The sequence below is a fragment of the Lacerta agilis genome, chromosome 3, assembly GCF_009819535.1.
Source record: "Lacerta agilis isolate rLacAgi1 chromosome 3, rLacAgi1.pri, whole genome shotgun sequence".
Classification (NCBI taxonomy): domain Eukaryota; kingdom Metazoa; phylum Chordata; class Lepidosauria; order Squamata; family Lacertidae; genus Lacerta; species Lacerta agilis.
In genome coordinates, this window is record NC_046314.1 from 37,455,664 (window position 1) to 37,476,353 (window position 20,690).

Below are 20,690 nucleotides of genomic sequence, written 5' to 3' on the forward strand. Positions count from 1 at the left end.
CTATTCCAATGTCTTGGGCCAATCAGAAGGGCAGCAGAGTTCTCTGTGGGTTTCTCGCTCCCACAATTTCTTTGCTTTCTTTCCCAGCTCCCCTCTTTTTATTTTACTGTTTCATTTCACTCTTAATTTTCCTTTTCTGGGGCTGAAAATTTGACCCTCCTGCAAAGAGCAAACTAACTAAAAGAAACCATTTTACAATCAAGAACAAAGCACACAAAATGGCTGAAACAGTTTCACTCCTTCACAGAGAAGATTTAAATTCTAAAAATATGCACTGGAAGCAGAATGATAATTTTCTAATCCTTAAGAGGGTAATGTCAACATCATGAAGTGACACTTTCCTGAAATGAGAATGAACTAGGCACTAATGCTTAATACACTGCCAGTCCCATCTTACGCACACTGACTCAGAAGCAAGACCCACAGAGTTCAATAAAGTGAGGCCTTGGCCTTGAAGAGTCCAAGAGCAGAAAAACACTGGGCAATGTGAGCCAAATTTCTTGTTTACGTCAATACAATCTATCTGTGTGTGTGTGTCACACAAAAGAATGTATGTGCAATTGACAGCCTTCGCTGAAATAAACTGGGCAACATTTATGGATGTGGAAACTCCACGTTTGAGACAGAGCTCCAACAGCTGCAGGAAATTTTTGGATCATGGTGACATAGCCACATGACTTGAAGACATCAAAACACATGCAGGTTCATACACACTGGGCTAAAAAACAAAAAAACCTCAAGCTAAAAACCTGACACTATGGATTTTATCGAGATAAATCACTGCATGTCCAAATCACTTCTGTGAGCAAAACTGAACTACTCCTCCATCTCTTTCCCCACCCCAAAATCTACTCCAGAGAGTTGGGGGGGGAACCCCAGGGCAGATCTGGGGGCACACCGGGGGAAAGAAAGTACAGTAAATGGAAATTCCACTGTGCTTACAGAATTTATTCTGTGCACACAAAGGTTTTGTCTGGACGCAACCCTATGAATTTCAAGCCATTTTCCCAATCCTGATACACAGGCTGATCCTACGCTTTATTAGTTATAAGTCAGTCCCATTAACTTCAATGGAGCTTGCTCTTCAGTAGAATATGGATTGTAGCCATACACCAGTGTTTTTCAACCACTGTTCCGCGGCACACTAGTGTGCCGCGAGATGTTGCCTGGTGTGCCGTGGGAAAAATTGAAAAATTACTTTATATATAGTCAATATAGGCACAGAGTTATTTTTTTTTAACATTTTCTAATGGTGGTGTGCCTCGTGATTTTTTTCATGAAACAAGTGTGCCTTTGCCCAAAAAAGGTTGAAAAACACTGCCATACACAGTTTTAACCCCTTTAAAAACACACACACACACAAAAACACAACCCTTTAAATCTTTGCTATATTTCTACAGCCAAAATTATCTATTCAAAATTACTCAATGAATTATTCATCAAAAGAACAAAAAACAAAAAAACAATTAGTTTGTTTATTTGTTATAGTTTTGTTTCAATTAGTTTGTTTATTTGTTATAGTGGTTCTATGTATGTTTGTTGAGTGAAGTATAAAAGTGTAGTACACAATTGTATCAGTGTACTGTACTTTATTCTGCAGATAACTTCCTCTGCTTTTGTATTTATTCTCGAAAGCCTAATAAAAATTATTATTAAAAAAGAGCGCGCGCACCCTCACACACAACTGATTGCAGGACACAGAAGAAACCGCTGTGCCTCCTCTGCACTGTATACCTGATCCCTTCCTGACCCGTCTTTACCCTTGGAATCTAGCCTGCTAAATTCAAGAGATCCAGTAATGGACACAGGACCAACACTTTTGAAACTCAGAATAATAGAATAGCAAAGTTGGAAGGGAGCTCAAGGGTCATCTAGTCCAACCCCCTGCAATGCAGGAATCTTTGCCTATAGTGGGGCTCAAACTCATGACTCTGAGATCCAGAGTCTCAAGCACTACCAACTGAGCCAACCTTGAGAGCCAACAGAGTATAGTGTTGAACTAGGACCTGGGAGAACAGGACCTGGGAGAACCCCCACATGGTCATGAAGCTCATTGGGTAACCTTGGGCCAGTCACTCACTCTCAGCCTGCAGGGGGTTGGTCTAGATGACCCCAAGAGCCTTTCCAGAGAAATAAACAACTACTTGACTTTTAGAAAACATCTGAAGGCAGCCCTGTTTAGGGAAGTTTTTTAATGTTTGATGTATTTATCGTGGTTTTAATATTCTATTGGGAGCCTCCCAGAGTGGCTGGGGAAACACAGCCAGATAGGTGTGGTATAAATACATCACCATCATCATCATCATCATCATCATTCCAATCTACAATTCTATGATTCTATCTCACACAGTTGCTGCTGTATGTTACCTTAAGCTCCTTGGGAGGAGATGTGGGCTATGAAAATAATAAATATAATATAATATACAGTAAATAAATAAATTTGACGGAGGTATAACTTGTGCACAACAACCAGCAGGACACCACTCAATACCCAGCCTCCAAGGTCTATTTACAGCAGAGAAAGAGAACCTGTGTAGCCCTCCAGATATTGTTGGACTCCCAATTCCCATCAACACCAACCAGCATGACCAGTGGTCAGAGATAATGGAAGTTGTAGCATAACCACAGACTCCCAAACTCAGACTTACAGGTACATAAAGGCCTCAAATGCTTGTCCTCAGGTTCTAGGTGGTGATCAAAGTGATTGCTCTTTATCAAAATATATGCATTTGGTTTGATGCATCTTCTGTTAGACAAACAGTATATTTAAATTAGGGCTGCAACCCAGTTAAATATTTTTAATTCTAAGTTGTATGTGTTTAATTGATTAATATATCTACCAGTTAAATGTGCATATAGGTAAAATCATTAAGTTAGATGGGAGCAAAGGGCTTCTCCACACATAGAAGGACTTTTTCAGATTTAGTGCAAGATCCTTTTGTGAGAAAAAGACGACTAAAAACCAGAGGTGTGTTTCCATTTGCAAATGACATTTCACAATGTGCTTGTGCTTGCACAAGCTACTAGTGCTTGCACAACAGTTCACAAAACAACACCTCTGTCTGCTCACCTCTACCTGAATCCAACCTAGTATTTCTGAAACAAGAGGCACATTTTCTTTGTTTTTAGATAATGCACACACATGGCATCATTTAAAAGAAGGAATTCCTCTTGCATGTGTGAAAAGAGAGAGTGCCTCTTTTAAGATGGTGCTTGCTAATGCAGTTTTTACCAACACTTGCATTAAAAACTTCTGCTGCCCTGATTAATAAAGAGGCACCATTTTAATGAACAGAGCAATTACATACTGTTGATTTGTAATAAAGTGCAGCTTAAGATCTCAGCCTCGCAGCCTAGAGCCTCAGAACATGCTTCAAAAGTTTCACCGAAATCAATGGGTGCAGACAAAGTTAGTTAAGCTTGGGTTCCACTGAATTTAATCAGTCATTAGTCAGAATGTAACTCAAATCTCATTGATTTTAACAAGAACCAGGTTCAAATAACTTAAGCCTGGATCCAACCCTATGCAATTCAGTCCTGGGTAACTAAATTGTGGTCCAAGAATGAGAATGTAAGTCGTAGGACATTTCAACTACCAACAGTCTTCTTTTACATTTGTACAAACTGGTCTGGGAGTACAAAGCTTATCAACGAAATTGATCCATCTGAGTCTAACATTCTTACTGATCTGCTGAAAACCTATCTGCAATCTCTTCTCTGATTCATCCTTTCGTTTAAAAACAAAACAAAACTGTGCGTATGTATGGATTATGGAAACTTGCTTATTTTAAATTGGGAACTGCTATCTAGCGAACATTATTGTTTACCGTACCTGCCAAAAAGCTGAAGATTTCTGTATTGATTTATTGGCCTGCACAGCCTTGACAGGTACCTGTCATTACAAACCAGCAGATTTAGTATAGGGCAGGATATGAAGGTAGTCTGCTTTCGCGTCCTGGGCCAAGGCTACCTACACACTGGTTTCCTTGCAGAGAGTAGCACAGAACACGAGGTAACGTACCAGAGGTTACAGCTGAACACAGTGAAGCAAACGAGTTTTTGTGAAAGTATATCTGAAGCTCCTGAATGCTGCTTTATATTTTACTTTTGCTTCCATGTCTGTAAAGTTTAAACACTAAACTGTGGTCTTTTTTTTTTTTTCTTTTTAAAAAGCAAACGCCCCACCATTTTTGGTAGGTTTTTAAGGACCGCCCAGGGGTAGGTGGATGCAAAAATGCTGGATATTCAAAGGCAGAGATGGGAAGATGCTTTCCAATGTTGCAGAGTACAGAACATCTTGAGGTGTACATCGGAATGCCAGGTGGTGGATATTTTTAATACATTTCATTTATTTATTTTGTAAAGCAGCAGGGAGTTGGGCTTCGAAAGCAGGAAGTCACCCAGCTTTAGTGACATTCCACTTCTACTTATATTAATCTCCAGCTCCCCATCTGAGCAATTTGTTTTACCTAAGTGCTCTTTTTTTATCTAGCCCTAACAAACTCAGCTATCAGGCAATTTACCATTTGTCAACAGTAATATCACCAATAAAATGCCTCAGTGGAGGCGAGGACAGAATGCCCACACAACCGCTTCAATCTGCAGAACTGGCGCTGTTATAGGTGCCACATAATACTTGTTCTGCCTTTGTAAGAATTCAAACTTTCAGTGCGGAAACAGTCAAACTTTGGAACTCCCTGCCTACTGACATCAGGCAGGCACCTTCACTGTACTTCTTTTTGGGCGGCTGTTAAAAACATTTTTGGTTAAACAACCCTACCCAGATATGTAGAATGCTTCTATGTGTTTAAATGTGTTGTTGGCCTGTGCAGATTTTAATTATCATTTGAATGCTTAAACTGGTTGTTTTTAATTATTTTTACTGATAATTTCATTGTTTTATTCTTTCTGTAAACCACTCTGAGGTTTCTTTTCACAACCGAGGGGTATATAAATTGTATGGAATAAACGAATGAAGCAGAAGTGAAGAGGTCTGCTTTCAAAGTGGAAGAGCTGGTGCGCAGTTCAAAACCGAGTGTGCCCCATCGAGAAGTTGATACTTATTTGTTTTATTTAGATATTTACAGTCTGCACTTTAATAACGAATTTCTAGGCTGATTACAACATACAAAATATAATAAAACCAGTCCATAAATACCCATAAAACATAATTTAAAACAACAATAAAACTTCAGGTGTTGGTTAAAAGAAGAAATTCACCATCTAGTTAGCAGGCCTGAACTCCCATGCCTATTTATAATAACTTAGAAGCCTCATTGATTTCAATAGGCCTTACTTTGAAATCTCTCATTAAATTCAATAGGTTTTATTTCAAAGCATTTTCACTTAGGATTGTGGGACTAGACAGCCTAAATTTCCTTATTCAGGGAAGTAGATCTTGCAGATGGAACTTACTGCCTTGGGAATGTATTTTACAATTGCAGCCTAGTTGTGCATGTTACATATGTGTGCACTGCTGCTCTGCTGGGAATACAGAGAACCAGGGCCACAATCCTTTTTCAGTCACTGGTTTCATACTGCAGATCCTCCAAGTGTCTCTATTTTCCAGGGGCGCCCCTGATTTAGAGAAGCCATCCCAGTTTCTGATTTGACCCTGGAATGTCCCACTTTTCCTTAGGATGTCCCTATTTTCATTGGAGAAATATTGGAGGGTATGGAGTTATCCGACCCCTAAGCAGTCTGAAGGCAATCCTGTATAGGGCAGTTTTTTAAATGTTTAATGTTCTGTTGTGTTTTTATATATGTTGCAAGCTGCCCAGGGTGGCTGGGGCAGCCCAGTAAGATGTGTGGGGTATGAACAGTAAAATCATTATGGAATAGGACATTCCTATTTTCATCGGAGAAACGTGAACGCTGCATACTGTTCACCAAACAAGGCTGTGTACACATTAGCTACCAGATTATAATGCAGCTAGGTTGTTCTTTTTCTCTATTCAGATCAAAGCTGGTTTGGGGGAGAACCCATCAAAAGGCAGTACAAACACCAGGGTAGATAACAGATTGTGGCTAAACCATGTGCACGCTACTTCCCAAACTAGTTGTGAGAAGGCACAAGGAGGAAAGTAAACTGCAGTGTGTATGCAGTCTAAGTTGCATTTTACATGCACATGCAAGTTGCAATTCTAGTGACACTCGATTCTGTATTTCCCCATCATGAACTCCTCCATCCTAGATGCTGTCCAACAGAGAACGTGTGTGGTTTTTAATCTTTCTGGAATGAAAAATCTGAAAGTCTGAAATCTGTTTTTACTATTTTCTCTGGTTTAGAATAACCTCTTCTTTATTTGTTATTTATAGTATGATGAATGAATATAGCATCATGAATGCTTTTTCTATATTTACAATAACATGTTTGTTTGTTTTTAAGTGGTAGACGGGGATCCGCTTACTCACATGGTTCTATAATGATTTGATCTGGCTTCAACTGGCTTCAGGATGTAACTCCAAGAGAGCGTGGTCAGAGAGTTTGATGGACAAAGACAGAAAGTAAACTAGTGCTTGAGTGGTTGGAAATCAGGGATTGCCCCCTCAATGTAACTGTTGTACAGCAGATAAGGGAAACCTGCAGACTCCAACTCAGATTAGTGCCAACAAGCATGGCCAGTGATCAGTCCAACACCATTTGGAGAGCTACTGGTTCCCATACACGCAAAATGGGATTGCTCTGTTCACTATAAAGATCCAATATTACATAAGGAGCTGATATTTTCAGGCTGAAAACCCTAAAAACAATTCAATGTGCTTGCTTTACTAGTGAAACTTTCCCTCCGCCAACCTCTTATTTAAAGATAACATTACAATGACTGAGGGTGTTGTAAATAAAATGTTTTAAAAAGAAAATGGTCTAAAAACAAATCATTAAAAGCTGTAACAATGGGTGGAGCTGAGTTTAAAGAACCACAGAGCATCTGAAACCAATGACTTGCTCACACATAATGCTGATCTGAAGCCACGGTTTGTTGTTGGGCTTACGCAAACATCCATTTCTTTTAACCATGGCTTGGCAGTATATGTAAACCAAGCACCCTTCTTTAACCATGGTTTGCTTAACCACCATTCCCCAGATGCTCACTAAATTACAAGAGCATGCATCAAGAGCTGGTAGAAATCAGAGCAAACTTTGGAGAAACAAGCCATAGCTTGTTTTTCTTTAGAACAACTCATAGTTAGCTCACTGTCTGTCCAAAACACAGCTTAGTATTATGTACAAACCAGATCACTGTCTGACTTAAAGATGCATTTGCATTTATTGTCACCTAACCAGACCTGCAAAGGCAAAGCGTTAAAAACAAATTTCGCTTTTATGTACAGCAAATTATTTCCACAGCACTGCTGTTAGGAGTTGTGTTTGGGGCAGTAATTTATGGTCCTACTTTACAGAATGACCAAGTTCCCCAGTTACTACAATTCTGAAGAAAGTAAAGTAAAACCCATTGGGCTCCACCATAAGACCACCAGGTCCTGTGTCCAAAACAGCATAACCGCACCCCTCTAGCAGCTTACTATGTCACATGACAAGATTTCTTTACTGGTCAGTGCAAATCACTACTCATATAGCTTCACAGTAAACCTCAAAAGGTTGGCCTCTTCCAGTCTTGGTGACGGCACATTTGTTCTGAGCATTATATATGAAATGGTTTGGGGGAAAACAAATGTTCTAGTGCAGTATTGGGCTATAAATCCCATACTAAAACTCTGGTTTAAAGGCAAAGGAACCCCTGACCATCAGGTCCAGTCGTGTCCGACTCTGGGGTTGCGGCGCTCATCTCACTCTATAGGCCGAGGGAGCCAGCGTTTTGTCCGCAGACAGCTTCCGGGTCATGTGGCCAGCATGACAAAGCCGCTTCTGGCGAACCATAGCAGCGCACGGAAACACCGTTTACCTTCCTGCTGGAGCAGTCCCTATTTATCTACTTGCACTTCGACGTGCTTTCGAACTGCTAGGTGGGCAGGAGCTGGGACCGAGCAACGGGAGCTCACCCCGTGGCAGGGATTCGAACCGCCGACCTTCTGATCAGCAAGCCCTAGGCTCTGTGTTTTAACCCACAGCGCCACTCTGGTTTACTTAGTCCTAATTCAGTATTTTCAGTACAGCAGCAGACATGTGAAAGCCTAACTGGAAGAGCTTAGAGCGCTGGCCCTTCACTGTGTTATAGTTCAGTAATCAATAGGTTTCTTTCAGCACAAATACTTTGTGTTTGATTCTTCCAGTCCACTGATGGCTAAAACTTCAAAATATATCTAAATACCATTTGAGTGGAAATCCCTAGCTCTAGAGTTTCATACTTTTCTTGATAATATGGTTATCAGCATTCTGTACAGTCATACCTCGGAAGTCGAACGCCTTGCGAGTCGAACGTTTTGGCTACTGAACGCCACAAAACCAGAAGTGAGTGTTCCGGTTTGCAAACATTCTTTGGAACCCGAATGCCCGATGCAGCTTCTGTGGCTTCTGATTGGCTGCAGGAGCTTCCTGCAGCCAATCGGAAGCCGTGCCTTGGTTTCCGAACGTTTTGGAAGTCAAGCGGACTTCCGGAACAGATTCCGAGGTACAACTTTATTACACAGGGAGATAAAAAGAGGGGGATAGAAGTAAAGGACACAAGCTGTTAAGATACAAGAAAAGGCACCCGAAGCCAGGTGTTGGTTTTACTTTGTCAAGTTTGGATTTACAGTGGACGCTCGGGTTGCGAACGTGATCCATGCGGGAGGCACGTTCGCAACCCGCAGCGCCACTTCTGCGCACGCATGGGTCGCGATTCGGTGCTTCTGCACATAAGCGAAGCTCCGAACCCGGAAGTAACCCGTTCCGGTACTTCCGGGTTCAGTGCGGTGCGCAACCCGACGCGGCCGTAACCCGAGGTATGACTGTAGTCTTCCTCTTGTCAAAACCGCACAGCATGTTTTATTTCAACGTTTTAAACAACTTGCCGACCTTAGAAAGCCATTGGCACCTTTTATTCAGATATTAACTTCTACAGAACCTCTGTAGAAATTCCATTTCTATGTAGAGAAAGCCGCTCTTTTGTGGCACTCCAGACTCCAACTCCCATCAGACCCAGCTGGCGTGGCCAATGGTCGGGGTGCTGGGAATTGTAGTATCAGGAGTGCCACAGATTCCCTATCCCTTGACTATGTTGTTGTTTTGGTTACACATGCTTAGGCTGGATTCATGGACTTGCACACTCCTCAGCATTTATCCCGTGAAGTTCCCAGCCCCAAATTTATTCAGGGCACCATTTTGGGGAAAACAATATATCCTCACGCTCTTTTTTTAAAAAGGTGCATGTATACTCACCATGAAGTTGTTACAGTAAGAGCCACACTTTTAACATTTAACTTGGGGGGTACCCTTGAGTACCGCCGGGGGGAAGCACTGCCTCTGACCATTTGAGCCCTGCCTTGCTGGCTTCGGGCTGAAATGCAAAAAGAACTCCCTGCCAGAAACAAGCGCATCGAGAGATAGGGAAGGAACATACCACCAAATCCAAGCGTACAGGGGGAGGCACGAGATCTGTATTTGGAAAGGGAGGGGAGTGCAGTGCAGGGGCGCAGGAAATCCCCAACAGCTCTGCAGGAGAAGGAAACGAGGAATGGGCAGCGGAGGTGGGAAACTCTCCGAGGCCAAGCGGCGCATCGGCGGGGAGGCCTCCCTCTCGGCTCCCTTCCCTCCTCCCCGAGGGTGCCGAGCTCCTCCCCGCCGTCCAGAGCGCTCTCCCTGGGTGCTCTTTGGAAACTCTCCGTTGTTATTGCCGCCTTCGTATGCGAGCAGATCCCCAACACAGCCTGTGCTGCCCAAGGCCGCCGATGCCGCCTCCTGTCCTGATTGACACCGGAGTTGGTACATACGGGGTCTGTCACGGGAGGCGAGGAGAAGGGTGTCGTTTGGTCTAAATATGGCTTTTCTGGTCTGCCCCCTCCCCGTCTCTCCATGTTACCTTGGCGCCACCACCATCATCAAGGCTACAAGGCAGACAAGAGGCAGGCGCAAGGCAGGGGCGCAGGTCCCCGAAGGGGGAAGGAAGGGGGAGATGCACACACAAGCACACACACACAAAAATAACACACACAGAGGCAGTTTGCACAGCCTCCCGCTCGGAGTTTGTCAGCAGCCAACTCTTCCCCCGGCGGAGAAAGGAGCGGCGGCAGCGCTGCAGCCGCGACGTTGCGAGAGCTAGCGCGCAAGAGTTGTGGCTGCAAAAGCAGCTCCGGGGACAACTATAAGGACGGAGCGAAGAGCCCACACGGCTGGTTGTATGTATCTCTCTCTCACACACACACAACACGCCATTAAAACGTGCAAGACGTCGAAGCGCACACGCACATGTCACACTACAGAGATCTCCCAACAAGCCAGTTCGCCTTCTCTTGCAACAGGCGCTTACAACGACAACAACAGCAACGCTGAAGTCGTGCACGACCCGCGCGGCCTCCCGGAACCACGCAAAAGCCGCGCGTTGCAAAAGGCTGCGTTTTATTTTTATTGTGCGTTTCTTTCCCCTCGCCCTGCCTCCCTCTAACTCAGACCTGGAGGCGACCTCCACGCACCTTTCTTTTCGGCATGATGTCCCTTCTGCGGGGCCGCCGAAGGGAAGCGACGAAGAAGCGGCTGCCGCTATTGCTCGCTCGTTGCTGCTGCTGTTGCTGCTGCTGCTGCTATGACTGCCACCGCCGCTGCACAAGCGCAGATCTCGCGTCCTCCTCCGGCGGTGCCTTATGCAATGTCCCCGATCCGCGGCGGCCCCAACCAGCAGCAGCAGCAGCGGCAGCAGCCTGGACGCTCAGCGGAGCCTTTCTGGGGGCGCAAGCGGCGGCCTCCACCCGCTGCCACTAGCGACCGCCCGCCTTGTCCGGAGAGCGAAGGAGAAGCGCGCGCATGTGTGCGTGTGTGTGGGGGGGGAGAGATTTGCACACTTCTGGATCGCGATTGGCTCCCCCATTCGGTACCCCCCCCCTCCGCCGCAGACGACTAGCGAGGGGAAGGCCTTGCGGTTCAGATGCAGGGCACGCTGGGGTGAGGCGGGATCCTGCCATTGGCCAGCCGGCGGCGCGCGGAGGCTTCCTTCCCAAAGGAAGGTCGGAAGGAGAAAGGCAGGACCGCCTTGTCTCCATTTACCCCGAGTGTAGCGGGGAGAGGAGGGTTACTTCCTTCTCCACGCTTCCTCGTCTGGCACAACTGCACCCCCCCTCCAAAGATCCTAACATGTTCTTCTACCTAATCGTTGTTGCCATAATGTTGATATCGAGACCATACCCTCCAGTGAAAATAGGGACATCCTAAGGAAAAGCGGGACATTTCGCAATCAAATCAGAAACCGGGACGTTTTCAGTAAATCGGGGACTGTTCCTGGAAAATAGGGACACTTGGAGGGTATTATTATTATTATACCGAGTTATTGTGTAATAATGCTGTAGCCTACGAAATATGGTTGGCAATAAATCCCTGCAGCCCTGATCTATTCGTCTCTGATGCTTTTTTATTTTAATTTTTACGCACCAGATTGCTTCCCTCTTGAGAGCTGGTGTTGGTTGTCCTCTTCAGGCCATGCACTTCAAGGGAATTTCAAATTACTATATTGTTTGTTTCTGCTGCCTGCTCCGGAGGAAGCTGCTGCTAGCTTCATTAAATATGGCCGGCATATAATCTGAGAGATTTCAACAGTCAGTTGAAGGGATTAATGCAGGAAAACCATCGGGTAATGGATTTGCTCTTATTTCACATACCGGTAAATTAGGCCTACATCAAGCAGGAAGTTGCTATCTTTGTGTCCTACTTTTATAGAGGACAGTCCTCTGTTGGACAGTAGCCTATCCCCCGTTTGTGAGGGCAGCCCACCCAAATTTGGTTTTAAAAATGAGGAACCATGAAAAGGTGTAGTAGGAACCTTGGAGATGACTGCCAGCAGTTAGCATCACTTGGTCATAAGGCCTCACAGGCTCAGTTGCACAACCTGGGTAAAGGAGGGGGGGAAGTGGCAGTGGCAGGGCATCAGTGAAACAGGATGTGCCCTCCCTGCCTGTGATAAATAATGTTCAACCTTTTGTGTCATAACTTTACATTTTCTAGCCCCTGTTTGTGAAAGCTCACATTCCCACCCCACACTTGCATTTCATGTTTCATACAGCTTTGTACTGTATTTTGTAAACAACTGCTCCTAGGTACAGATCTGTTAAGGTTTCTTCTCTTTCTTAGCAGAAAGTGATGAGAAAGTTGCATCATGGAATATATTAGTTTGTGACTATTAAGACAGATCCACACCATACATTTATAAATCATATCCAATTCACTTTTAAAGCACATTATTGCTCTCAAAAAATCACAGGAACAGTAGTTTTCTGCCCCTCACAACTTCAATTATCTGAAACCCTTAACAAACTACAGTTTCCATGATTCTTTTGGGGGCACCAGAGAGGTGCCAGAACTGAGTTCCAGTGAAAAAAAGACCTGCCTGAGACTGAGCACTTTTAAATGCCATTGATTCGATGGAAGAGTTGAGTACTTCCCTTATTTTCTTTCTCATTGAAATCAATGGGGCTGCCAGCGAGAGCTTCAACTTCAGCTACTATTACTGCTGGCTAAGAAAAGGCTTGTTTCTAAATTCACATGTCGTGATACCCTTGTACCAGCAGCACTGCTATCACAAAAGTAGACAACAGAGACATGGCAAGGATGGATTTTCGGGACACTAATGCTTGCTTGACAGCACAAGTTAATACTGCCACTTAATGGAGAACCCCAAAGCCAGTGTGGTGTAGTGATTAAGAGCGGTAGTCTCGTAATCTGGTGAACTGGGTTCACGTCTCCACTCCTCCACATGCAGCTGCTGGGTGACCTTGGGGCTAGTCATACTTCTTTGAAGTCTCTCAGCCCCACTCACCTCACAGAGTGTTTGTTGTGGGGGAGGAAAGGAAAGGAGAATATTAGCCACTTTGAGACTCCTTCGGGTAGTGATAAAGCGGGATATCAAATCCAAACTCTTCTTCAAATGACTCGGCATATTACACAGGGTTTGCCTCCTCAGCCACGATGGAGCATAGCATTCCAGGTAACTGCTGGCAGTCAAAATCACAGGGAATGTATACAAGACCTAGCTAGGGAATAAAGGCCTTTCCTTTCAAATTATGCGGCCCAAAGCTACATCATTCAGCCTGTCCTTACTTACATCCATGCAACTTTGGTTTAGACTTGATTTTGAAGTGCTTACATTCCCTGTCCCAGGTCATCCAACTGCCCGGGTCTGTTTATACATCCCCTCTTTGTCCAACAAATAGCCAGAAATTTTATTTATACTAAGACCTGTGAGGCACGACACCTGCTAATGCCATCTGCTTTGCTAGGGGAAAGGAAGTAAAAAAACAAAAAGAAAAAAATCCTGTGGTTTGTTTAAAATCCATTAACTCCAAGTAACCTTTCCAAGACCATTTGTAGGCAAATAAGGGGGGGGGTGTCTTCCTTATATATACAGTTTATAGAACAACAGCCCAGTGAGTAACATTGAGTGTCACTATCTCCAGTGTCGGACAATTTAAATTGATTAAATTGCTACCTGGCTCAAGAAATGGTCCTGTTTGTAATCTGTAAAAAAAAAAAAAAAAAAAAAACCAACAGCAATATATGGAATTTCCTTAAAACTCTCCATTCTGAATTGCTTGGCTTGCCAGGCACATCCAACTCCCAAGAGACTGTGATCTACTCACAGTATAAAAAGACCGGCTGTGATCTACCCATTGTCATTGCCAGGAGTTGTTGAGGTTTTTTGGGGGGGGTGGGGAGGGTTGGCCAAGGGCAATCACTAAACTTCATACCGCGATCTACCTGGGACACCCCTGCGATCTACCAGTAGATCACGATCTACCTGTTGGACATGCCCTACACACACACACACACACACACACACTGAGTTTTGCACACCTTGTGGCATAAGCTCTTGTGGACAAGAGAGCTCTGGTAAGCAGAGAGCGTTTCCAGCAGGCATGAGCCCATTCTTCCCTGCTGCATTCATAACACATCCAAATGGTGGTGGTGTCTGAATAGCCCCAAAGCAGAGGTGCAGTTAGGTAATTTTATATTTTGAATTTACTGGATGTAGGAAGTAATAGGCATTATTTCACTTTACTTCCAATGGTCTTATGCAGCGGGAGGGAGGGGTGACTTTGTAAGATGGCAACAGCAAAAACGATTTCAAAATCTAGTAAGTCACCCCTTCTTGGTTTGGGAGTCCTGCTCATTCTACAGAGTGCCTGCCTCCTGGATGGCTGTCCCCTCAAATCCTGCCCTGGCAACACTACTTCCCTCAAATATTATGGCTATGGTGTTTCCAGGTCACTCAGGAAATTGAAATGTGGTAGTCAAAGGCATTTTTATTACTAGGGAAAAATGTGTTTTTTTAAGGGACTTCTTTACGTCACAACTATCAAAATGAAATAAATGCATAAACAAGTGTGAGGTACAAACTTTGCTTAATAAAAAGGGCTAGCAGTTCCAAAGAGATGGGATGTTGGCCTGTGGCAGCGCAGTGGCCTGTTCCGCTTGGATTTGGGGAAGAGCGCTCCCTTCCAGGAGCCAGAAACACACCCATGCTGGCAAAATGAATACTTCCATTTATTGTTATTGGAAATCTCTTTTTCTAAGAGCCATTTTATATTTCTATAAGTGAGCAGTTTATATTCATTTGTTATAGTGCGTCAAGATGTATTCCTTCAAGGTGGTATTCTTTTTGTTTGCAATGTGTGGTGTGTTTCCAGTACACAAATGTCAATATTTTGTTCTTTGAACTGCCCTGAGATCTTGTGAGATGTATGTCAATCAAACAAACAAACAAAGTGTACTTCCTCCCCTCCCCCCAGCACACACACAAACATGCAGTTAGTACATCAATTGCAATAGTAAATACTTCTGTAAAAATGTGTGTTGCACAAGTAACCCAGAGTACTTGCTAGTAGATAAGAAATAGTTAACGATGAGCAGCTCAGTTTTCCTCTCATGTTTACAGCATTTTAACTTCTCACTCAATTTTTAAAAATTAATGGTTGCTGCTGCTTCTTTACATTGCTTTATTCTGGATTTTTCCTCTTTGGGATAGAAGTTCAATACAAAATATACATATCTAGAACCTTTTCCCTGAAAAGCAGGTGTTTCCCATATCTGAACAGGATGAAATTACTATTACAATCTCAAGCTTTCCATTAGTCATAGTGTCTAGGGAGCTTCCAAGTCCCCACTGCTTCACTGCCAGACTTCTTTCTGGATTCTTGATTTTTCTGACTCATTTTCCTTTCACCATCCTGAAGTTTAGACACAAAAGAAGAAAGGGAGGATGCGTTTAATTTCATTTGCAAGAACCTAAAATTCATATCCATTATTTCTGTTGTTTTTATAGAGATAGCATGTGACCAATTGGAAAGAACCTCTCATTTACTTTTGACAGATCTGTTGTCAAATTCTGCAAGATTGTTTTGACCGGAAGATGCCTTTTTTGTGTAGCCTGGGAAGGCAACAGCAACCATGACAATGCAATGTAGGCAGTGTTTTAACACTCCCATAAATATGTTTTTAGTAGAGGAAGAGAGACTTCAGGGGAAAGGAGCGTGAAAGACCGGCCCAAGACATTTTGGCACCTGAGGGGAATCACAAAATGGTGCCCCTTCTCCACCAGGGAAGAAGCAGCGAGTGAAGATCAATATCAGGACCAAAGCAGGGATAAAAATCTGCATCGGAATCTGCTGCCTCTATGGATCCTGCTGCCTGAGGCAGTCACCTCATCTTGCTTCATAGGTGGGCCGGCCCTGTATGTATGTGAAATGTTCTAAGTGCTGTACAGATGCTAAAAGATAAAATTCCCTGCCCGTAGGCTCACAATCTAATAAGACATGATAAAAAAGGGGGGAAATGCATGGAGGGAGAAGAGGAAACCAAAAAATGGAGTACATGGATAGGGTCAGGTTAGTCTTTCCCTTAGCATAATATTATTCCTGGGTGCAACCTCTCAACAGTGCTTGACCACCTGGCCAGTGACTTCCCTTCATTTCTGAATTCCCAAGCTAAGAACATTGTCAAATGCATAGGTCATAAAAAGATATACACAATCAATAAATGAACAATAACTTTCTTTTGAAAGAAATATTTTCAGAAGGTGAGGTATGTAATATTTAACAATTTAATACAGAAATGCCATCTTGTTTCATTAGAAGAAATAACCATATTTAATATCGTATCTCAAGTCAGTTGGAGAATCTGGAAAATAGAATATTCACTATTAAGGAGCCAAATTAGTTTCTGATACCAAACATATTCAAATCCGATCAGTACTGCAGCCCATCCAGATTTTTAAAAAATGGATTGAGAGTAGTTTCAGCTTCTTGTGAGATGAATGCTTTTACGGTTTCAAAGTTAAATGCAATATAAACTGAAATAGCTTTACCAAATTTGGGCACAAATTAGATGGAGGGGGCGAGGGAATCTTCAACTGTAGTCATTCACACAGATGAGGGTGTATGTATTCTACCAGTATATGCTAGCTGAAGAAAATATCGTTTTACTTCAGTCTGTCAATCTGTCACTGTTTTCTTCTGTCCATCACGCATCCTCAGAAGAGCAGCTACCTCTCAGCACACTCACATAAGACCTCTGCAGCTACCAAACAACACATTGTATTAATCATGCTTTTTGAAAAGTGTGCTTAGCACTGCCGCTTTTATTTTGAAGGGGAAGTATGGAGTCCTGATGCAGTGCTGCGTTCTGAATTGACATAAGGGCTCCATGCCAGTTCATTGCCAAAAATGCCTTTCTCCCAAGCTGCTGTTTGTGCTCCAGGAGTGCTGTTTTTTGAAATAAACAGTACCTTAGGGGAGAAATAGTGAAGGAAGGGCCAAGTGATATTAGGTGGGAAACTGATGCAAGGTTCCATGCATCTGATTTTATTTCAAAGTACATGTGATTGCACTAAACACATTTTTCAAAAAGCAAAAAGTTTTTCCATATGTTTAGTTGGAATCTCCTTTCTTGTAACTTGAAGCCATTAGTTCAAGACCTACCTTGCGTAACAGGAGAAAACAAGCTTGTTTTCTCTTCCATGTGACAGCCCTTCAGATATAGTCATGCCATGGTTCTCAAACGCCTTGGTACTCGGACATTGTGGCTCCTGGACGCCACAAAACCAGAAGTGAGTGTTTTGTTTGCAAATGTTTTTTGGAAGCCGAACATCCGACGCGGCTTCCGATTGTGTGCAGAAAGCTCCTGCAGCCAATCGGAAGCCGTGCCTTGGTTTTTGAACTGTTTCGGGAATTGAACAAACTTCCAGAACAGATTAAGTTCGACAACCAAGGTACGACTGTATTTGAAGATAACTCTCATATCTCCTCTCAGTCTCCTCTTTTCCAGGCTAAACATACCCAGCTCCTTCAACTATTTCTCATGAGGCTTGAACCAAGTCAACTCAATGGGAATGAAGGCCTGATGTTATTCCTGCTTTGACCAGATCTGTGGATCAACCATATCATTGATGAAAATTCTACACAAGTAACATTTTATTTTACTTTCCCTGTGTTTTTCCATTCTCAACTCATTGATTGATGATTCCTGCATAGAGATAAACAGAAGATAGCCCTTCAGTTTTACTCAACTGTTCCAAGTTGCTAAATCTATCATGTGTGTCTTTCAAAGAAGTATTCCTAGCAAGAAAGTATCCATGGAATATATACGTACACACCTAAGTGGCTGTAGAAGTTTCCAGGTCATTTCTGACAATAAGCTGAGACCTACTCATAAAGAAATCAGTATGTTTTCCCCATTCCCGAGGCAAAACATTAGGTTTCTCAGGCAGGTGGAGGCATAGCTCATTTGTAGGCTACATGCATGTAGATCACGTGGTCCCCAATTGTATCTGAACTTCCCTTTGTTGTTAGAGGTAAGTGAGAACATAGCTCAGTGGTAGAAAGTTTTGTAGTTGAAGGAGTCCCCAGATCTCAGTCTCCTAGCGCTTTCACTTTAGTAATCTTACTTCAGAGTCTGGCAGTTATATTTTCTTCTGTATGTTGCCTCCTTTGTGCTGTCTTTAAAGGATGGATAAATTGAACCATGTTAGATATCTCTAGGCTCAGCATAGCCTGTTTTCCAGTGATTCATCCAGATCTTCATTTGTGGGAATCCCCACACTTGAGACCTGTCATTTGACTGTTCTCTCATCCTCCTTGTGCTCTGTTCATCATTATGCAGTACTGATGTGCCATTCCAAAATAGAACAAAATGGATAATAACTTTTCAGAGCCAAAAAGTCACATGTGGTTTGACTTACGAAACGAAATATAAAAGCTAGTTGAACTTTCAGTAGGACTTCTATACGCTCAAATTGCTGAAGGAGCTTCCAGGTGCAAAAGCAGAATGTTTTCCAGGTGTCTCCTGGAACGCCTCCACTTTGACTATCTGTGTCATCACGGCCTCTCTGGGGACACAGCCTCTGCATTCTGCAGCGCATTGATTTAATTATGCTTGCCTGCAACTTCTTGACCACAGGAATGGGATCTGTGGAAATCCAAAGATTTAGGATCTCGGTGTAAATGTATCCCTGAGGGCAGCCAGAAAGGGGAAATGTAAAAGGTCTAAACTGGACCTCAAAAATACCTGGGAAGCCAAAGTTAGAATGTTTGCTGATGTATATTTGTATATTTGTTGACTTGAGCTGCATACAGTCTTCAAGCCACACAGTGTGGTATATTCCTGCTGAGATGCTAAATACAAAGAAGCAAAATTACAATTATTCAGAATAGAAATAATAATCTGGAGGAAATCCATACTGTAACGTTGGTTAATTTGGATAAAATGGGCCCAGCAGAGAGGAACAGAAGGGCTGTAAACTTTGTATGAGAAATCGCGTTGGCAAAAATGTCGAGGCAAAGAGGAAGGGCTCATTTTCTGAGTTTGGGTCTGAATGTAGACAAAATGGCCCTATTCACACATAAGAGGGAAGTAGATTGGTAGGCCTGGGAAAAACCCAAGTTATGCAGAAGTGTCAAATATCATTTGGAGGTAAAAACAACAACTCTGAATTGGAGATACACACCCTTTCCTGCCAAAAATAATCTCAATGAGGACTGGGCATACTCATCTGGCACAGAATACTCGGTGACTGCTGGGTAGCGTAGGAAAATGGGGGCAGGGAGGAAACGGAATGGAGTGTTCTGCAAAAATGGCATGGCTGGCTGAAATGCTAAACTGAGTACTCCATACTGGAACATTATGTTGCAGTTCCCACTTGTCAACTCTCTTTCGGTGAAAGCCCAGATTCTTTTGGCTCATTTGCTCAAAGCATGGTGGCATGAAAATCAAAGACCACCAAAGGGATTTGAAAGAACTTCCTCGTGTTTGGCCTTGTACAAATTAGCATCTTAAAACGCAACAGGGCTGTCTTCCTCCCACCCCACCAGTGCATTTCAAATTGCATTTGCACGTTACTGTGTGAACCAGAGAGAGGTCAGAGAAGTCTTCACCCAATGTGCATTACCTGTTTGGTTTCCCCACACCTGCAACCCCCCCCCCCGAGCTCCTATTTGTGAGTGAACCTGTCACCTGCGCAGCCATCTGCTTATGTGCAACCTCTGTCTCAAATGTGCACACCACAGTTTAACTGCAAAGTGAGTGCGGCTTATGTTTTCAAATGGGATGGACGTTGGTTCGATGGGAAGCACGCCGGTATTTCTCACAAAACTACAGGACAGATATAGCTTGCGGCTAATGTTGTGTACACGGTTTCAAACACCAGCAGTAGGAGTGTGCTGGAGGCAGAGTAAACAGTAATGTACACAAACAGTAAAGTACACATTATACACCTGACAGGTCTTCTTGTATGGAACTGTGCCATCTAACAATCCATTCCTATGAGTTATTTGTATGAGGTGCACTGTTCCCTAGACAAAGCTATCAGTATATCTACATAACGATATAACCACTATAAAGGATTATTTTTGAGATCAGAGTGTTCTTCACTTTGCTGATCACATCAAATGCCCTAGTGTTAGAGCTCTTTGCCCTTTTAGGATCTTTAATGCAAATGATGGTCACTAATAAATTCAATTTGAGGGGATGATAAACTAGTCCCAGCAATAATGAAGTTTTATGTGGCTGCATTGTATTTATATACTGTATATATATTTTCCAGACTGAAACAACATCAAATCCTTGGTGCAATTATTCTCTGTTCTGCGGTCATACCTATATGGAAATCAGGATAATGTTCCACAGAAGCTGTTGCGCCACACACTTCTTCAAAAACACCTAGAAAAAATGTTGGGAAAGGCAATTCTATTAGGACACTTTTAGACATGCAGTATAGCAATTTTGTATCGAGAAGCAGAAGGAGTGTTTAGACAGCTTTCAGAACAAGAAACAATGGTTACCAAAAAAAGCTTACACGGGGTGTAGGATGAATCACACCACAAACACAACTTACCACTGGATCTGATCTGACATTCCAGCTGGTAGAACCTCAGTTAAATCTCATTTTGACCACATGACTTGCAATCCTAGCTCCTTCAGATATGGCTCCCCTAAATCATTAAACAAAACACAAGTTGTTATTCTGAGAATTTTTCATGATGGGACCTGAACTATTTGGTTAAAAAGGTCAAACCAAAATTGGATCCCCCAATCACTGCATCCTCTATCTCTAGTAAAG

General features: G+C 43.1%; 1 protein-coding gene across 1 annotated transcript in view; it reads right to left on the reverse strand.

Moving 5' to 3' along the window:
- The window catches only part of HMGN3 (high mobility group nucleosomal binding domain 3), a 29,242-nt gene extending 18,349 nt beyond the window's left edge, over positions 1-10,893 (reverse strand). The window contains exon 1 of the mRNA XM_033143283.1: positions 10,570-10,893. Coding sequence (XP_032999174.1) covers positions 10,570-10,584 — 15 coding nt within the window. The 5' untranslated portion in view covers positions 10,585-10,893. The remainder of the gene's footprint in view (positions 1-10,569) is intronic.
- Between the last annotated feature and the right edge of the window lie 9,797 nt (positions 10,894-20,690).